The 15,112-nt window shown below is 35.7% G+C and overlaps 1 protein-coding gene across 1 annotated transcript in view; it reads right to left on the bottom strand.

Annotated features, from left to right (window-relative positions):
- LOC150100499 (E3 ubiquitin-protein ligase RNF13-like) overlaps window positions 1–15,112 on the bottom strand; it is a 249,565-nt gene that overhangs the window by 192,591 nt on the left and 41,862 nt on the right. The window contains exon 4 of the mRNA XM_090403100.1: window positions 2,379–2,471. Within this exon, the coding sequence (XP_090259226.1) occupies window positions 2,379–2,471 (93 nt within the window). The remainder of the gene's footprint in view (window positions 1–2,378; window positions 2,472–15,112) is intronic.

Raw genomic sequence — 15,112 nt, 5'->3', positions numbered from 1 at the left:
GCAGCTGCCCGTGTTCATACATAAGTGGAAGAATGATAGTGGCTACCATTCTTCCACTTATGTATGAGGAGGAAGAATGGTAGTGGCTAGTGCCCCTAATGCATAATGCAGCAACAGAGCATTTATGGGAATGTGACTGGAAAGTTTTTTTTTTTTTTTTTTTTTTTTTTGGGGGGGGGGGTCATCAATTAAGTATAATTGATGGACACCCCAACATTTCGTATAATCAAATGGCAGACACACATGCGAAAAATTAATAAAGGGAGCTAATGAGATTGACGTGGACACACGTGACCGAGTTGGCACGTGTCGCAAATATCGAGATTTAACGAGAGGAGAAAATGAAACAAAAAAGCCTTGCATGAAGATTCGAGATCTTTTTTTTCCCTGGATTCCTGTTCTCTCGGAGTGGTCCTGCTCGTCGTAGGAGGGAAGTCCCTGGCCAGTCGCGGAAGGCACTTAGTTCGTCCGTCGTAGCGTTCGTATTGGGCCAAGCTATGTCCGTGTTCTAGGATAGCTGTGATGTTGTCGTACGACGGAGGGACTAAATTAAGCCATCCATTCAAGGCGACGTTACCATGCCACCTCCCATGTTTCCCTCAGAGCTTATACTCGCACAGATCTACGGAAGATATCCTCCAAAGCGATTACATTTGCAGGCCTTGATGATTAGACAAGGCAGGAACAAGTTTTAAGAGTTCAAGGACAGAAATGGTAATGTAGATTTTTGAAATACTAATTCCAGTTGTAAGAAGAGAGTGAATTTCCTGTGTGAACGTTTAAATTCGACTGAACTTAAAGAACTGCAAAAGTAGCCTACAACTAGATACGTGTCCGAGACAGTGTTAAGAACTGTTTGCCCAAGAGGCCGAATAGATACAAGATCATGTAAACTAAAAGTGTAATTGTGCTGATGTGTTCACTGATAGCCATGTGTATCCAAATGGCTTAATGATAATCTATGAATTGTATTTTATGATTGTATTTAAGGTTATTAAGATTTAGTATGTGTGATAAGTACAAGTTAATTAGAGCTTTTGATCTGAGTTGAGTGCAACCATATTATCCTGTTTTGAAATGTATTATAGTGCATCACCTTAAAGCTAATTAAATTGTTTTATTCATGTACTTGCCTGATCTGCCTATATTATATGAATTCAAAACTACCGCTCATAAAAATAACAACGAACCAAGCGGGATAAACCCATGAATTCTAATGCAATAAGTAAGCTGCGACTGTAAGAAAGAAAAGGACAAGCGAGGGGGGGATAAATTTATGCTTGATCAAATAATCATTAACTCTCCAAAGGAGTCACCCTGAACAAGAATCCTTTCTACCTAGGTATTAGCTGGCGCAGCATAAATATAAATGTGTTAATACTTATAGGGTGAACTTCTTCAGATTGTTTGTTTAGGACATAGAGAGGCCAATAGGACTGCAAAGCACTGAAGGAGAGAATATTTGATTGTAGAGTTTAAATTATAAGGGAAAAATGTGTATAAGTAAGGTACAGTGTTGTTAGACAAGTTTTGAATTTAAGAAAGGGTAGATAAAGGGTAAATAAAAAAGTAAAGAAAAAGCAAACAAGATAAGAAAAAGTCTCAACATAAATGGTGTAGCTGGTAGGATAAAGGAAAGATATAAAACAATAGAAGTTAATCTAAACGATTAGAATATAAACTTCTCATACGGAGGTAGAGGGTTTTTTCCAGCTGGAAACTCGGATCTACAGTTGTTTGTAAAATATATTCTTAAATCCTCACTAGGTGGGCTCAACCAATCCTAAGGAATGGTGGAGGAACAGAGGAAACCCCATGCAAATAAATAAATAAAAAAAAGTTATTAATCTTACCCTGGGGAAAGAAGGGATGACAGTTTTCTGGTGTTGTAATTATGGGAGTATTTCTCCATTTCAGTTGAAATACTCAGTTAAAAAATACCAGTTGAAACTGGTATTTTTTAATTATTTCAATTTATAGTTAGAGTTTATTTTTTTCAATCCCAGTACAAATTTTGATTTGTTTTCACAAAATATCAGTTCAAGTTTTTAAGTCCAAGAAAAATATCAATGTTACTGATTTATAAATTTAGTTTCCCTGCTGAAAATTGATTATTCAATACTAACATGGAGAACCACATAGACACACAGTACATATATGTTAGTTCTCTGTAATGAACTAACTTAACCTGTTTTAGCATTACTGTTCATCTTTTTGTTATTTCTTTTATTACTATCAAAACTAATCTGAAATGCATGACATTGCTTAAGTCATTTGAAATAATTTTATTCATTAACTAAGGAATTTTTTTCTACACCGATTAGTAAAATTTTGATCAAATGTCTTCTATCTAATATAGAGATTAAAAAACTACAAACCTTGATTCCTTCAGCAGGAATGGGCACACCATATGATGGATAAGAATATTCTTTATCAGAAAAATGGCAAACGATCTCATTTTCTGAAGATATCTAAGAAAATCGTTTTAGGTTAAAAAAATTCAGTTAATTATATTCAATAAAGTTCAGTATCCATAGTAATAAATATTTGTGGAAATATTTAATAGTAATAAATTAAAATATATAGAGATTTAAATACACATACACAAAATAGATTCCAGTTAATTGGGGCAGCTGTCTTACTGGACCAGGAGTGGAAGAACAAAAACAAAATAAGAACATAAGAATTTGCTTCATTTATTTGGGACACAATTCCATTTAACTGAGCTGGCCAGTAACTTCTACCATATGGATTGTCAGAAAAATTGCATCAACTTGCTTCAAAAATTTAGTGCTGATGATATCGGCAATGCTAACAAAACAGTGTTATTTTATTGTACTACATTTGATGGTTCCCAATGTTATAAACACACTACATTATGATCAATGAATCATGTAACAGTGTTATGCTGTTCAAATATGTCAAGAGCTGATAAATGAAAGGCTGTTAGTTACTGAAGAGAGGGAAGGAAAGGGCCTTGATGCTTTAAATGATTGGAATGGGGAATTTACCAGTTTGGCACCATGCAAGCAAAAATGCTTGGATGACATCTACATTTTTTAAGAATTCACTTGTGAGTTGGGATATGGAATTACAACATAAATCACAGAAAAAATTATTGGTTCTTGATGACTGTTAAGGAGGTCAGTGCAAAAGTTGATCTTTTACAAGCACTAGTTTATGGCTGATAATTGATGAAGAATAAGCTACAAAACCATTCAGAACTGTTTTGCTCACAGCAGTTTTAAGCATCAATCCAATCATGGGTAAGCCATATACAATGAAAATAACATTCCATTAGACATAAACCAGAGTCTGCATTCATTGATGGTAGTCTTAAATACTATAATGAAAATTTTGAAAAGGATATTGCAGCAAAAAAATCAAAGGGCATTAGAACAAGAAAGCAATGAGTCAATCAAAAATGCCTGCCAGGTTATGCTTGATCAACTCATACAATCATTAACTACCAAGACTGCAAGCATTTTGTTTAATACATATATAAATTAAATTATTTAATGGCAAATATTTTACTTTAATTAAACTAACTGTTTAAATTTATAAGTCAGTAATTCTGTTAAGCACTAAACTATAAACTTGTCTGAACTTGAATTTCGTCTTATGCACATACATGTTTTAAACCTGACATGCAACTTCATTTAATTTGGCAGCCACTTAATCAGGCCAAATTATGCTATTCACAATTTAGCCAAATAACCAGAATCCACAGTATATAAATATTTAAAAGTAAAAAATAGAGGGAAACCTTAATCACTTGAATCAAAACAATTTTCATAAAATGAAAATTGCTTTGAATTAAACTTGCCAAGAAATTATCCTTTATCCAACTGGAAGTAAACAAAGTTTGCAAGTGAAGTATCTTCATGACTAGTGCAAATTTTGTCTGTCTTGTTTGGATAAAAGATTAAACAAGAATATAATTTCTTGGCAAGTTTAATTTAATTTATAACCAAGTGGGAAAAAACTTTCTACAACTATCTCTAATCCAAAATATTTTAATAACAAGGCAATATGCCTCTTCACTGCTTGCATATGAGAAATATGTTTTCTGAATTAATTCAACCTTTGTGTCCATCCTGGGTCTGGATACACTGATGACATTTAATAATGTTCATCTTTGAGATACCACAACTGAAATACAGATTGGTCTATAATTTGCAATTGTAGTCTTAGAACCTCTCTTATGCAAAGGAATTATTCTGCCTTCTTCCCATTCTCTCAGAACTACCAGAGCTGAGACTTAAATTAAACAGCCTAGTCAATAGCATTACCATTTCCCTTGCTAATTCTTGCAAAATCCTAAGATGGGTTATATGCTTGTCCCAAAGCTATGCAGCTTCTTGATCTCTCCAAAAGAGACATTCTTTCCAGAAATATCTAGTGGAGAGAGTGGGGTGGGAGATCTAGAAAATTTACTGTTCCTGTGGACAGCCTTATATTGTTAGGGCTAGGGGAAATGAGATCAAGAATGTGAACACTATGACAATGCTCAACAGAAATGAAAAATCAGGATTAACTACAGATCTCACCTACAAAACGCACAATGGCGAGAAATAAAGTTACAACTTACATGAAAATTTCTTATGCCACCTTAAGTTAAGTGAAGTTATCTGTTCATATGGAATGTTTATTCTCAATTACTGGAAAGCTTTACAAGTTAAATTTTTGACACGTGATATTTTTAACAGCTTCTAACATTCCAATATATAACTACCTTCTTTTACTTAAGTATAAAGAGCTAATAAGCTTCATTTCGGCAATGAAAACATTACTTAAATTAAGGGGATATTAAATCCCACATAGTTTTAAAACCGAATAAGAAACTCAAAGATTGGAATCAGAGAGTTTCTTGCCGAATATAGTAAACTATAAAGTATCGGCAAACACTAGCGTTAGCCAAAGCAAGTGATCCTAGTACGTAGTACGATACTGGGCAGCTCGTTGCAAAGGTGGAGGAAGAAGTTCAGATCGCTATTCTTAGGTATTTTCCATAATGTAAAAACACATTTCCTAGGAAATGTATGCTGTTATTACATTATGGAGGGAGGTCACTACCCAGACCGGTTTCAGCCTTTTTTGAGGCTTCATCAGTGAGTAGCAATAACAGCATACATTTACTAGGAAATGTGTTTTTGCATTATGGAAAATACCTAAGAATAGCGATCTGAACTTCTTCCTCCACCTTTGCAACGAGCTGCCCAGTATCGTAGTACGTACTAGGATCACTTGCTTTGGCTAACGCTAGTGTTCGCCGATACTTTATAGTTTACTATATTCGGCAAGAAACTCTCTGATTCCAATCTTTGAGTTTCTTATTCGGTTTTAAAACTATGTGGGATTTAATATCCCCTTAATTTAAGTAACTACCTTCTTTGTATTTTATGTTAGTCAGTAACCATGAGGAAGCCACTCGATTGGGCAGATTTGGGTTTCTGGTAGTGAAACATGTTGGTTATTTCCTTAATTTGTGTTTATTATAACAAACACGGTTATCACAAAAAATCTGAGGTACCAGAAATGTTGGTTATCTCCACCCACAATCAGTTATATTGCTACCATGCCTGGGCTAAAAAAAACTTCTCCCTTGTATTTATTTATTCCTTACATAATTCACAAATCCAGCAAAGACCAAAAATTTAACATTTTCAAGCCATTTCATGCCTCTAATAACAGAACAGTGGTCTGACACTCAGCAATGCAGTCATCTACCACATGAAGACAATCACGCACATATCAGGTGCTGGTGTATCAGACTCGGGGGCTGGTTTAAGCTCAGTTAGATTCAATGGAATAAATTGGGCACAAAGCAGTAATTAAATGCAAATTTAATACCCATTCTGATATTGTCTGTCACAGAGACATCTTCTGAGATACAACATAAAATTGTAATAATGCAAAAAACACACAAACAATAACTGGAAGAAGCCTGAAGAGAGGCACCTTCTATGGGTACTATTGGCAAGCCCTGGTTGTTAGGTAGTCTAACAACCAGGGCTCGCCTAAGTCTAAGAATTAATGTTTCCCAAATCGTGGGAAATTGACACAACCCTGTTTATTTAGATTAGGTTGGTTTTTTTAAATTCTAAAAAAGTCTTTCAAGTTCATATTTGGGTTTCTGAAAAATAAGTTGTTGCATTTTTTCTCTCTCGAGGATGTTTAATAATAGGAAGTTGAAATTATACACCAAGAAATAAGTAAACATGCACTACGTCTCCAAATTTATCAATGCACTTGTCCCAAAGATAGATCAGTTTATTATTATTATTATTACATGACACCTCCAGGGAGTCCAAAGACTCAGAGGGAGGGAGAGATAACACCTACTCTACAGCTGTCTTCACCACTCAATCCACCAAATACCATCATCATATACACTAACGCCATCTACTGTCCACCACCACCACTACTAGTATTTTTCACAGACAATCATAAACATCAATGCCCATGGTGGGATTCGAACCAGCAGCCTTTTAAGCTGGAAAATGGATACGCTAACCAAGGCGGCGCATTAGAATAATTACTTTACTCATCATTAAGAAAGTAACATTTGCCATTTCATCCTCTATATTGAGGTCATCATCAGGAAAACATACATATGTGCACAGGATACAAGCAACATGACACTACACTATACAAAAGTAAGATAAATCTAAATGTTGGTTAATCATTTACCCTTGCCTGACCTCTGGTGAACAAAAAACAGAACTACATTAAGCAATTTCCTTCTGTTTGCAGTTGTTCTGGATGCTATATGGGTTGAAGATGGATCCTCCAAATTCTTGGAATAATTAATCCATCATTCTTGTTCAGATTTGGATGATTTTTCAGCATTTCGCAGGCTTTTAATTTTCTTTCGAACCAGGTTTTGCTGGGGTGTAGGGACTTGGTGGCTTTCCAGTCAATCCTGTGACATTTTCGGAGTGCGTGGTCTGACAGGCCTGTTTTACCATAGTGGAGGTATTTAATGTGGCATTTGTGTTCATCTTTTCTAATTGGGATGGTGTGTCCTGTTTCTCCCTATGTAAGGTAAGTTACAGGTATATTGAATTTTGTAGATCACTGAGTAGGCAAAGTATGGAAGAGGATCTTTGGAAGAGCTAAGTAAATTTCTTAATTTTGCCAGGGGTTTGAAGGTTTATCTTAATATTGCATTTAAGTAGCGTTCTATTTTTTTTTTTTGAAATGCCCCTAATGTATGGTATGGTTATGACACTCGTGATCTTTTTTTTGCTTTTAATGGCATTTTTACAGAGGATCTTGTGAACTGTTTTTTTTATTGTAGCCATTTTTTTTTTTTTTTTTAAACAAACATTTGGTTAATGATTTCAAATTCTTGGTTCAGAGCTTGTTCATTGGAGAAAATTGTTAGGGCTCTGTGTTTGAGAGTCTGATGACTCCTAGTTTTTGTGCTGGATGGTGGTATGAATTTTTATGTATGTATTGGCCTGTGTGTACAGGTTTGCGGTAGACTGTGAAGGAGAGGCATCTGAGGGAAGACGTGTAACAAGTGTCTAGAAAAGGAAGAGAGTTTTCTTTTTGATCTTGATGGTGAATTGGATACATTTGTGTTGTTTGTTCAGGTGGCTTAGGAATGTACTTAATGTTTTGCAGCCATGGGAAAAAAATTGGAAAAAAGAGCAGAAAATTGGCCCTTAAATCTTTAAAAATTAACTCAGACATTGTTATTACAAAAAAGCAGATAAAGGCAATTCTACTATTGTCCTTGAACTACAGCCCTACAAACTGCATGAAAAAGAAAACAACAGAATTAATCAAATCAGTAATCACGCAAGCAAAGGTAACTACCAAAAAACTAATACCGCACTATGCCAGCGCTGCCAGAATTTATGGCATGCCAAAAATACACAAAAAACAAACACATCATTCGTAGTGGTGTGTTTGTTTTGTGAATCGACAACCCTAATTATCACTTAGCCAAGAAATTAGTGGTCACACTCAAGGAGTTGATAGATCATTCCCCGTCCTACATAAAAAATACACAACACTTCATAAACAAAATTAGAAACATCACACTCAACAATGAAGATTTATTAGTCAGCTTTGACATAACCACCCTATTCACTAATTCCCCTGATATGTCAGTCTTCTTTTCCCCACACAAAAAGAAAGCATGGCCATGGGCTCACCACTCCCCCCCCCCCCCCCAAAAGCTAACTTTTATATGGAAGAATTCAAGCAATAAGCTCTAGATTCGGCCTGCATAAAATCCAAAGTCATCATCATCATCATCAAATTCCTGCCATGTACCCTCAAGGGGTGTACAGGATATGACAGTACTACATGAAAAAATTACATCATTACTAACTTCCTATCTACAATTTTCCTCCAAATCAGTCTGTTACTTGTCAAGACTCCAACATTATCAGATCTTATATTTCTATCGTCTAAGGCACTTTGTACCATATCAATCCACCTATATCTTGGTCTTCCTCTGGGTCGTTTTCCTGCCAACCTGGCAGAGAACACTTGTTTTGCTAATCTTTCCCTCCCATTCTATTTAAGTGACCATACCATCTGAGATTAGCTCTGCTAACACATTCCTGGATGCTGACAATGTCAAGTTCTTTCCTAATATCCTCATTTTTAATATTATATTGCCATTGATGCCATCTGTTCACGCCTCTAATCTTTCTCAGGACTCTCATATCTGCGGTCTCTAGTCTTTGGTCAAGTGTTTTACTTCTGACCCAGCTCTCAGATCCATAAGTTAAAATTGGTTTGAACACAGTCTTGTATACAGCTAATTTAGTGTTCCGACTAATTTCTTTCTTATTCCATATGAATTTATTCAATTGACTTCCACGATACCAGCTTTGCTGATTCTGTTGTCTATTTCTATATTTAGTTTACCATTTTCAGTAAAAATTGTGCCTAAGTAGCTGAAATGTTTTACTTGTTCCACAGGTTCTCCATTCACAACACAGTTGACATTTTCAATGATTCTGCCTATTTTCATTGTCTTTGTCTTTTTATTGCTGACCTTCATACCATATCTATTACAACAGCTATTCAATTTAGTCAGAGAATCTTGCAGACTTGTAGCGGATTTATTTAGAAGTATAACATCATCCGCATAAAGCAAAGAGCTGACATTAACATCTTCAATTTTGATATCAGGTTTAATACCACATTCCTTCATAATGTGATCCATATAGATAATGAATAACAGAGGGGATAATGTACATCCTTGTCTCACACCAGATTTAACATTAAACCATCTTCCTGTACTTCCTTCAATTCTAACTGCTGACTCACAACTCAAATAAAGACTAAGTATTGCTTGATATAATGCCCCATTGACACCATATAACTGCAGCGTATTGAATAGCTTCTCTCTTGGCACCTTGTCATATGCCTTTTCCTAATCGACAAAACTTAAATACAGATCTTTGTTATATTCCCATGCTTTCTCGACTATTTGTCGTAAAGTGAAGATCTGATCCTGACAGCCTCTATTTGGCCTGAATCCAGCTTGTTCTTCACCAAGCTGTTCTTCCACAATTCTTCTCAACCGTTTCTCAAGTATACTTGCATAGATCTTGCCAGGAACACTCAGTAGGGAAATACCTCTGTAATTCTCACATTCAGTTTTATTTCCCTTTTTATATATGGGTACTATGAGAGCTCTACTCCAATCATCGGGAATTCGTCCCTCTGTCCAGGCTTTCTGAACTATGCAGTGCAGCCACTGTAAGACTCTTATACCACCATACTTCAGCATTTCTGGTCGAATATCATCTACTCCTGCTGCCTTTCCACATTTCAAGTCTTTGATGGCTTTTTCTACTTCAAGTATGGATATGTATTCCTGACTGCATGCCTGGTCAGTGTTTTTTTATCACTGTGCTGTCATCACTGCTTGTTTCATTTAGCAGTTTTTCAAAGTAATTACTCCATACTTCAAGGATATCTTTTTCTCCTGTTTTCATTTCACCTTTATCATCTCTAATTCCTTTTACAGCACTCTTTCCTCCATTCCTAAGCTTCTTCAACAACCTCCAGAATATTTTGCCACCTTCTTGATATTTATTTTCTATATTCTTGCCAAAGTCCTCCCATGACTTTTGTTTAGCTAGTTTTACACACTGTTTAGCTTTCTTACATTTGTCTCTGTATTCTGTAAGAGTAAAAGCTGACTTATTTGCCAGGAACTTTTGATATGCTTTCTTCTTTTCCTTCACTGCCTCTTTAACTTCCTGTGTCCACCAGGGAGTTCTGATTTTTTTATCTTTGCACACAACCTCACCACATGCCTCTCTGGCAGAATCAATCAATGTTTCCTTCAGAGTTTGCCACTGAATCTCCAAGGTTTGATTCCTGTTCTCAAACTCTTTCATTTTCTTTTCAATAATATTTCTGTATTTTAGTCTACAGTTTACATCTGAGAGCTGCTCAACTTTTATTCGCTTTAAAACTTTCTCACATGTTATTCTTTTCAATATGAAATTCAATTTTATCCTCCTCAAGACTAAATAGTGATCACTTCCAATTTCAAATCCTCTGTACACTCTAGTGTCCTGCACCAGGGAGAAAACATCACTATCAACAATAACATAGTCAATGAGACTTTTCTTATTCCTAGCCTCTTCTCTCCATGTGAATTTGTGCACATTTTTATGTTGGAACATGGTGTTAGTAATAACCAGTCCATGTCCTGAGCAGAAATCCAACAGATATTTGCCATTATTATTAGCTTTGCTCTTTTCTCCAAATTTTCCCAAAATATTTTTGTATGTCTCACAATCATTTCCTACTCTACTATTTAGATCCCCAACAAGGACCAACTTTTCCTTTTTCATTGTGTCAGTTGCTTTTTCTAAAGCCTCAAAAAATTCCTCCACTTCTACCTTAGTAGAACCTTCTGTGGGACCATAGGCACAAATAAGTCTCATTGTCCAGTTCCCCATTCTCATATTTGCCCACATTACTCTACTTGAGACTGACTGCCATTCAAGAAGATTAGCCTCGTATTTTGTGTTGAATACTATGGCTACTCCTTCTTTTCCTTGATTGTTATTGCCTGAATATAACATTTTGTATTTATTGCTCAGAAAGATCCCACCAGTTTTGGTCTTTTTTGTTTCAGTCACCCCTATTATGTCGATCTGGTACTTATCTAATTCCTCAGCTAGCTCCATTTCTTTGCCATTCAGGCTTCTTACGTTGATAGTACCGATCTTTAACTCTGGTGATGTTGAGCTGGGGTTTGTTTTCAGATTTGTTCCAGTAGCTGACTTTTCGCTGTTCGCCCTGGTTCCCTGGTGAAAACAACGGGGGCCTTGTTTAACCGGGCGACGCCCCAGCCGGCATAAAATTTTGTCATGTTGTACCATCATTTTTTATTTTGGTTTAACCAATAAGAATACAATTTGGTCGGCTAAATCCCAAATTGCCAGCCCATCCTCGTTCGTTCAGTATCAAAGGTGTACCCAACAGGGTGCACCACGAGAAGGTGAGGATTGGACATTAGGTCAGAAGCCCTGGTCGGTTCTCCGTATTCCTTTAAAGGCTATGTGGAGGTCTCGTCTCAGTTATACAGCTTTGACCCTTAAGCACCCCTCAGATATGCTGATGATATGTTGCCTCAGATATGTTGATGATATTTTTGCCATTTGGCCCCACGGCTGCAAAACATTAAATACATTCCTAAGCCACCTGAACAAACAACACAAAAATATCCAATTCACCATCAAGATAAGATTGAAAACAAAAACTCTCTTCCTTTTCTAAACACACTTGTCACGTCTTCCCTCAGGCTGCCTCTCCTTCACAGTCCACTGCAAACCTACACATTCATAAAAATTCATAACACAAAAACTAGGAGTCATCAGCACCCTTAAACACAGAGCCCTAACAATTGGTTCCAATGAAGAAGCTCTGAAACAAGAATTTGAAGTCGTCAAACAAACGTTTGTAAGGAATGTCTACAATAAGAAAACAGTTCACAAGATCCTCTATAAAAATGTCATTTAAAACAAAACAAGATTATAAGAATGCCATAACCATACCATACATTAGGGACATTTTGAAAAAAATAGAACGCTACTTAAATACAATATTAAGACAACCTTCAAACCCCCGACAAAATTAAGAAATTTACTTAGTTCTTCCAAAGATCCTCTTCCATACCTTTCCCACCCATGGGTCTACAAAATTCAATGCATGTGTAACTTACCTTATATAGGGGAAATAGGACACACCATCCCAATTAGAAAAGATGAACACAAACGCTACATTAAATACCTCCAGTATGGTAAAACAGACCTGTCAGACCATGCACTCCAAACATGCCACAGAATTGACTGGAAAGCCATGAAGTCCCTACACCCCAGCAAAACTTGGTTTAAAAGTAAATTAAAAGCCTGTGAAATGCTGAAAAATCATCCAAATCTGAACAACAATGATGGATTAATTATTCTAAGAATTTGCAGGATCCATCTTCATCCAGAACAACCCCAAACAAAAGGAAATAATTTAATAGAAATTGTTTAATGTCAGTCTGATATTTCCTCCACTAGAGGTCAGGCTAGGGTAAATGATTAACCAACATTTAGATTTATCTTACTTTTGTATAATGTAGTGTCATGTAGCTTGTATCCTGCACATATGTATGTTTTCCTGATCATTGACAAAAATACAGAAGATGAAATGTCTAATGTTAATTTCTTAACGATAAGTAATTATTCTAACACATGTTGTGTCTCCATAAATTTGTCACTATATTATGCAGATGATGTTATACTTCTGAATAAATCTAGTACAAGTCTACAAGATTCCCTGACTAAATTGAATAACTCTTGTAATAAATTTGGTATGAAAATCGCAATTAAAAAGACCAAAACTATGAAAATAGGCAGGAGCACAGAAAACTTCAGTTGAATTCTGAATGGAGATCCTATAGAACAAGTAAAATATTTCAGCTATTTAGGCACAGTTTTCAATGATGATAGCAGGTTAAATCAGGAAATAGACAACAGAATAAGCAAAGCTGGCATGGCAGGGAGCTAGCTGAATAAATTTATATGGAATAAGAGAGAAATTGGTTAAAACAGTTATTTATTTTCATGGTACTGATCACAAGAACAGGGCACTTGTGACTGGGCTTACTATGAACAGACAGGAAGAACTGCTGACATCCGCATTGGTGAATATAAAAAATACATCCAGCACTATCGTTATGGCATGTAGAATCTAGCATTCCATGCCTTGGATACCATTTCACAGAAGATCAACTGGAAGAAAACAAAAGTGCTACACAGAAGTCATAAGTCAAAGAGATTGTTTTGTTGATTCCAAAACAATCTCTTTTGGATAGAATCTTTTGGAAAGAAGCTTTAAAACATACTCCAAACATCAACAAGTATGGCTGTATAGATTTACCAAAAATCTGGGAGACAGTCGTTTTAAGATCTAATTAATATTTTTTTCTCTCTTTTTCCAATAGAGATGACGTCTAATTAGGACTTTAGTTCCTTGTGTTGTCCGTTACAATTTTTTTTAAAACCAGTCTCACTTTTATACCAAACTATTGTTGTTTCGCATACTGTGACAAACTGTTTTTGTGCTCTGAAGATGCTGGATATAATATTTCACGACAAAACATCAGCAAATAAGTTAATAAATATTATTTTCTTACCATTTTGTGTTGTCATCAGTATGTGAAAATAAATTAAGTACTGTAACACAAAAGCCTTTCCGCATGTTTTAGTTAAAACACTAAACTAGCTGTATACAAGACAGTGCTCAAATCAATTTTAACTTATGGAGCTGTGAGCTGGGTTAGAAATAAAACACTTGATCAAAGACTGGAGACCATAGATATGAGAGTTATGAGAAAGATTAGAGGACTGAACAGACTGTATCAATGGCAGTATTATATTAAAAACAAAGCTATTAGGAAAGAACTTGACATTGTTGGCATTCAGGAATGTGTTAGCAGGGCTAATCACTGGTGGTATGGCTACTTAAACAGAATAGTAGAGAGAAGAAAGATTAGCTAAACAAATGCTCTTTGCAAGGATGGCAGGAAAAAGGAAATAAAGGAAATGCAACAGTCATCCTGAAATCCGAAGATTACAAGAATAAAATGATCGAATTACTACATAATGATACCTACTCAATACTTGAGAGAGATCCAACTCGTGAACTTCAAAATCGTACAAACAACTTATTAAAAACAACAACTGAATTATCCCGAAACGTCCGTTTATCTCTACGCTCTCTCCATCCGTTAATTCCTCGCATATATGGTGTTCCTAAAATCCATAAAGAGAACACCCCATTACGCCCAATTGTAGAAGGTATCGATTCTCCTACATACAATCTTTCAAAATACCTTGCCAAATACCTCAAAAGTTTTTCAGGGAAATCACCTTCCTTTATCAAGAACACTACAGAATTTGTTACATACATCAAGGATATTACAGTTGATGAAAATGACATCATGGCTAGCTTGGACATAACTTCTTTGTTCACTAATGTCCCAACAGATGAACTCCTAACATTACTCAAGGACAAGTTATCCAAAAAAATGTTAGCCTTGCTTACACATTGCATCAGCTCCGGTTACTTCAAATTTCAAGATAATATATACAAACAAAATCATGGATTGGCTATGGGTAATCCTTTATCTCCTGTTCTTGCAAATATTTACTTAGAAGATTTTGAAACCAAGGCTATCTCTTCCTTTATTTTAACACCTAAAGTTTGGAAACGTTATGTGGATGATGTCTTCATTGTTTGGAGCCATGGACATGAATCCCTTATGGTTTTCCTCGAACATCTCAATAGCCGACATCAAAGTATTAAGTTTACTGCTGAGCTTGAAACGGATAATTCCTTGCCTTTTCTTGATGTCAAACTGACTCGCCCTTCTGCTGGTAAACTAAAAATATCGATATATAAAAAACCCACACATACCAACACATATCTGCACAGTCAATCCCATCATTTCCCTCCTCATAAGCTTGGAATAATTTCCACCTTGGGACATAGAGCCCGTTCTCTTCTTGATGATCCAAATGAACTGCTTACAGAAATAAACCATCTGAAAACTTCTTTCGAAGTTAAT

This window comes from Typopeltis vanoorti, chromosome 13, assembly GCF_054136105.1.
Source record: "Typopeltis vanoorti isolate ZY-2024b chromosome 13, IOZ_Tvanoo_1.0, whole genome shotgun sequence".
Lineage (NCBI taxonomy): Eukaryota > Metazoa > Arthropoda > Arachnida > Uropygi > Thelyphonidae > Typopeltis > Typopeltis vanoorti.
The sequence above is the reverse complement of the archived record's forward strand: the minus strand, read 5'-3'. Positions and strand labels throughout refer to the sequence as shown.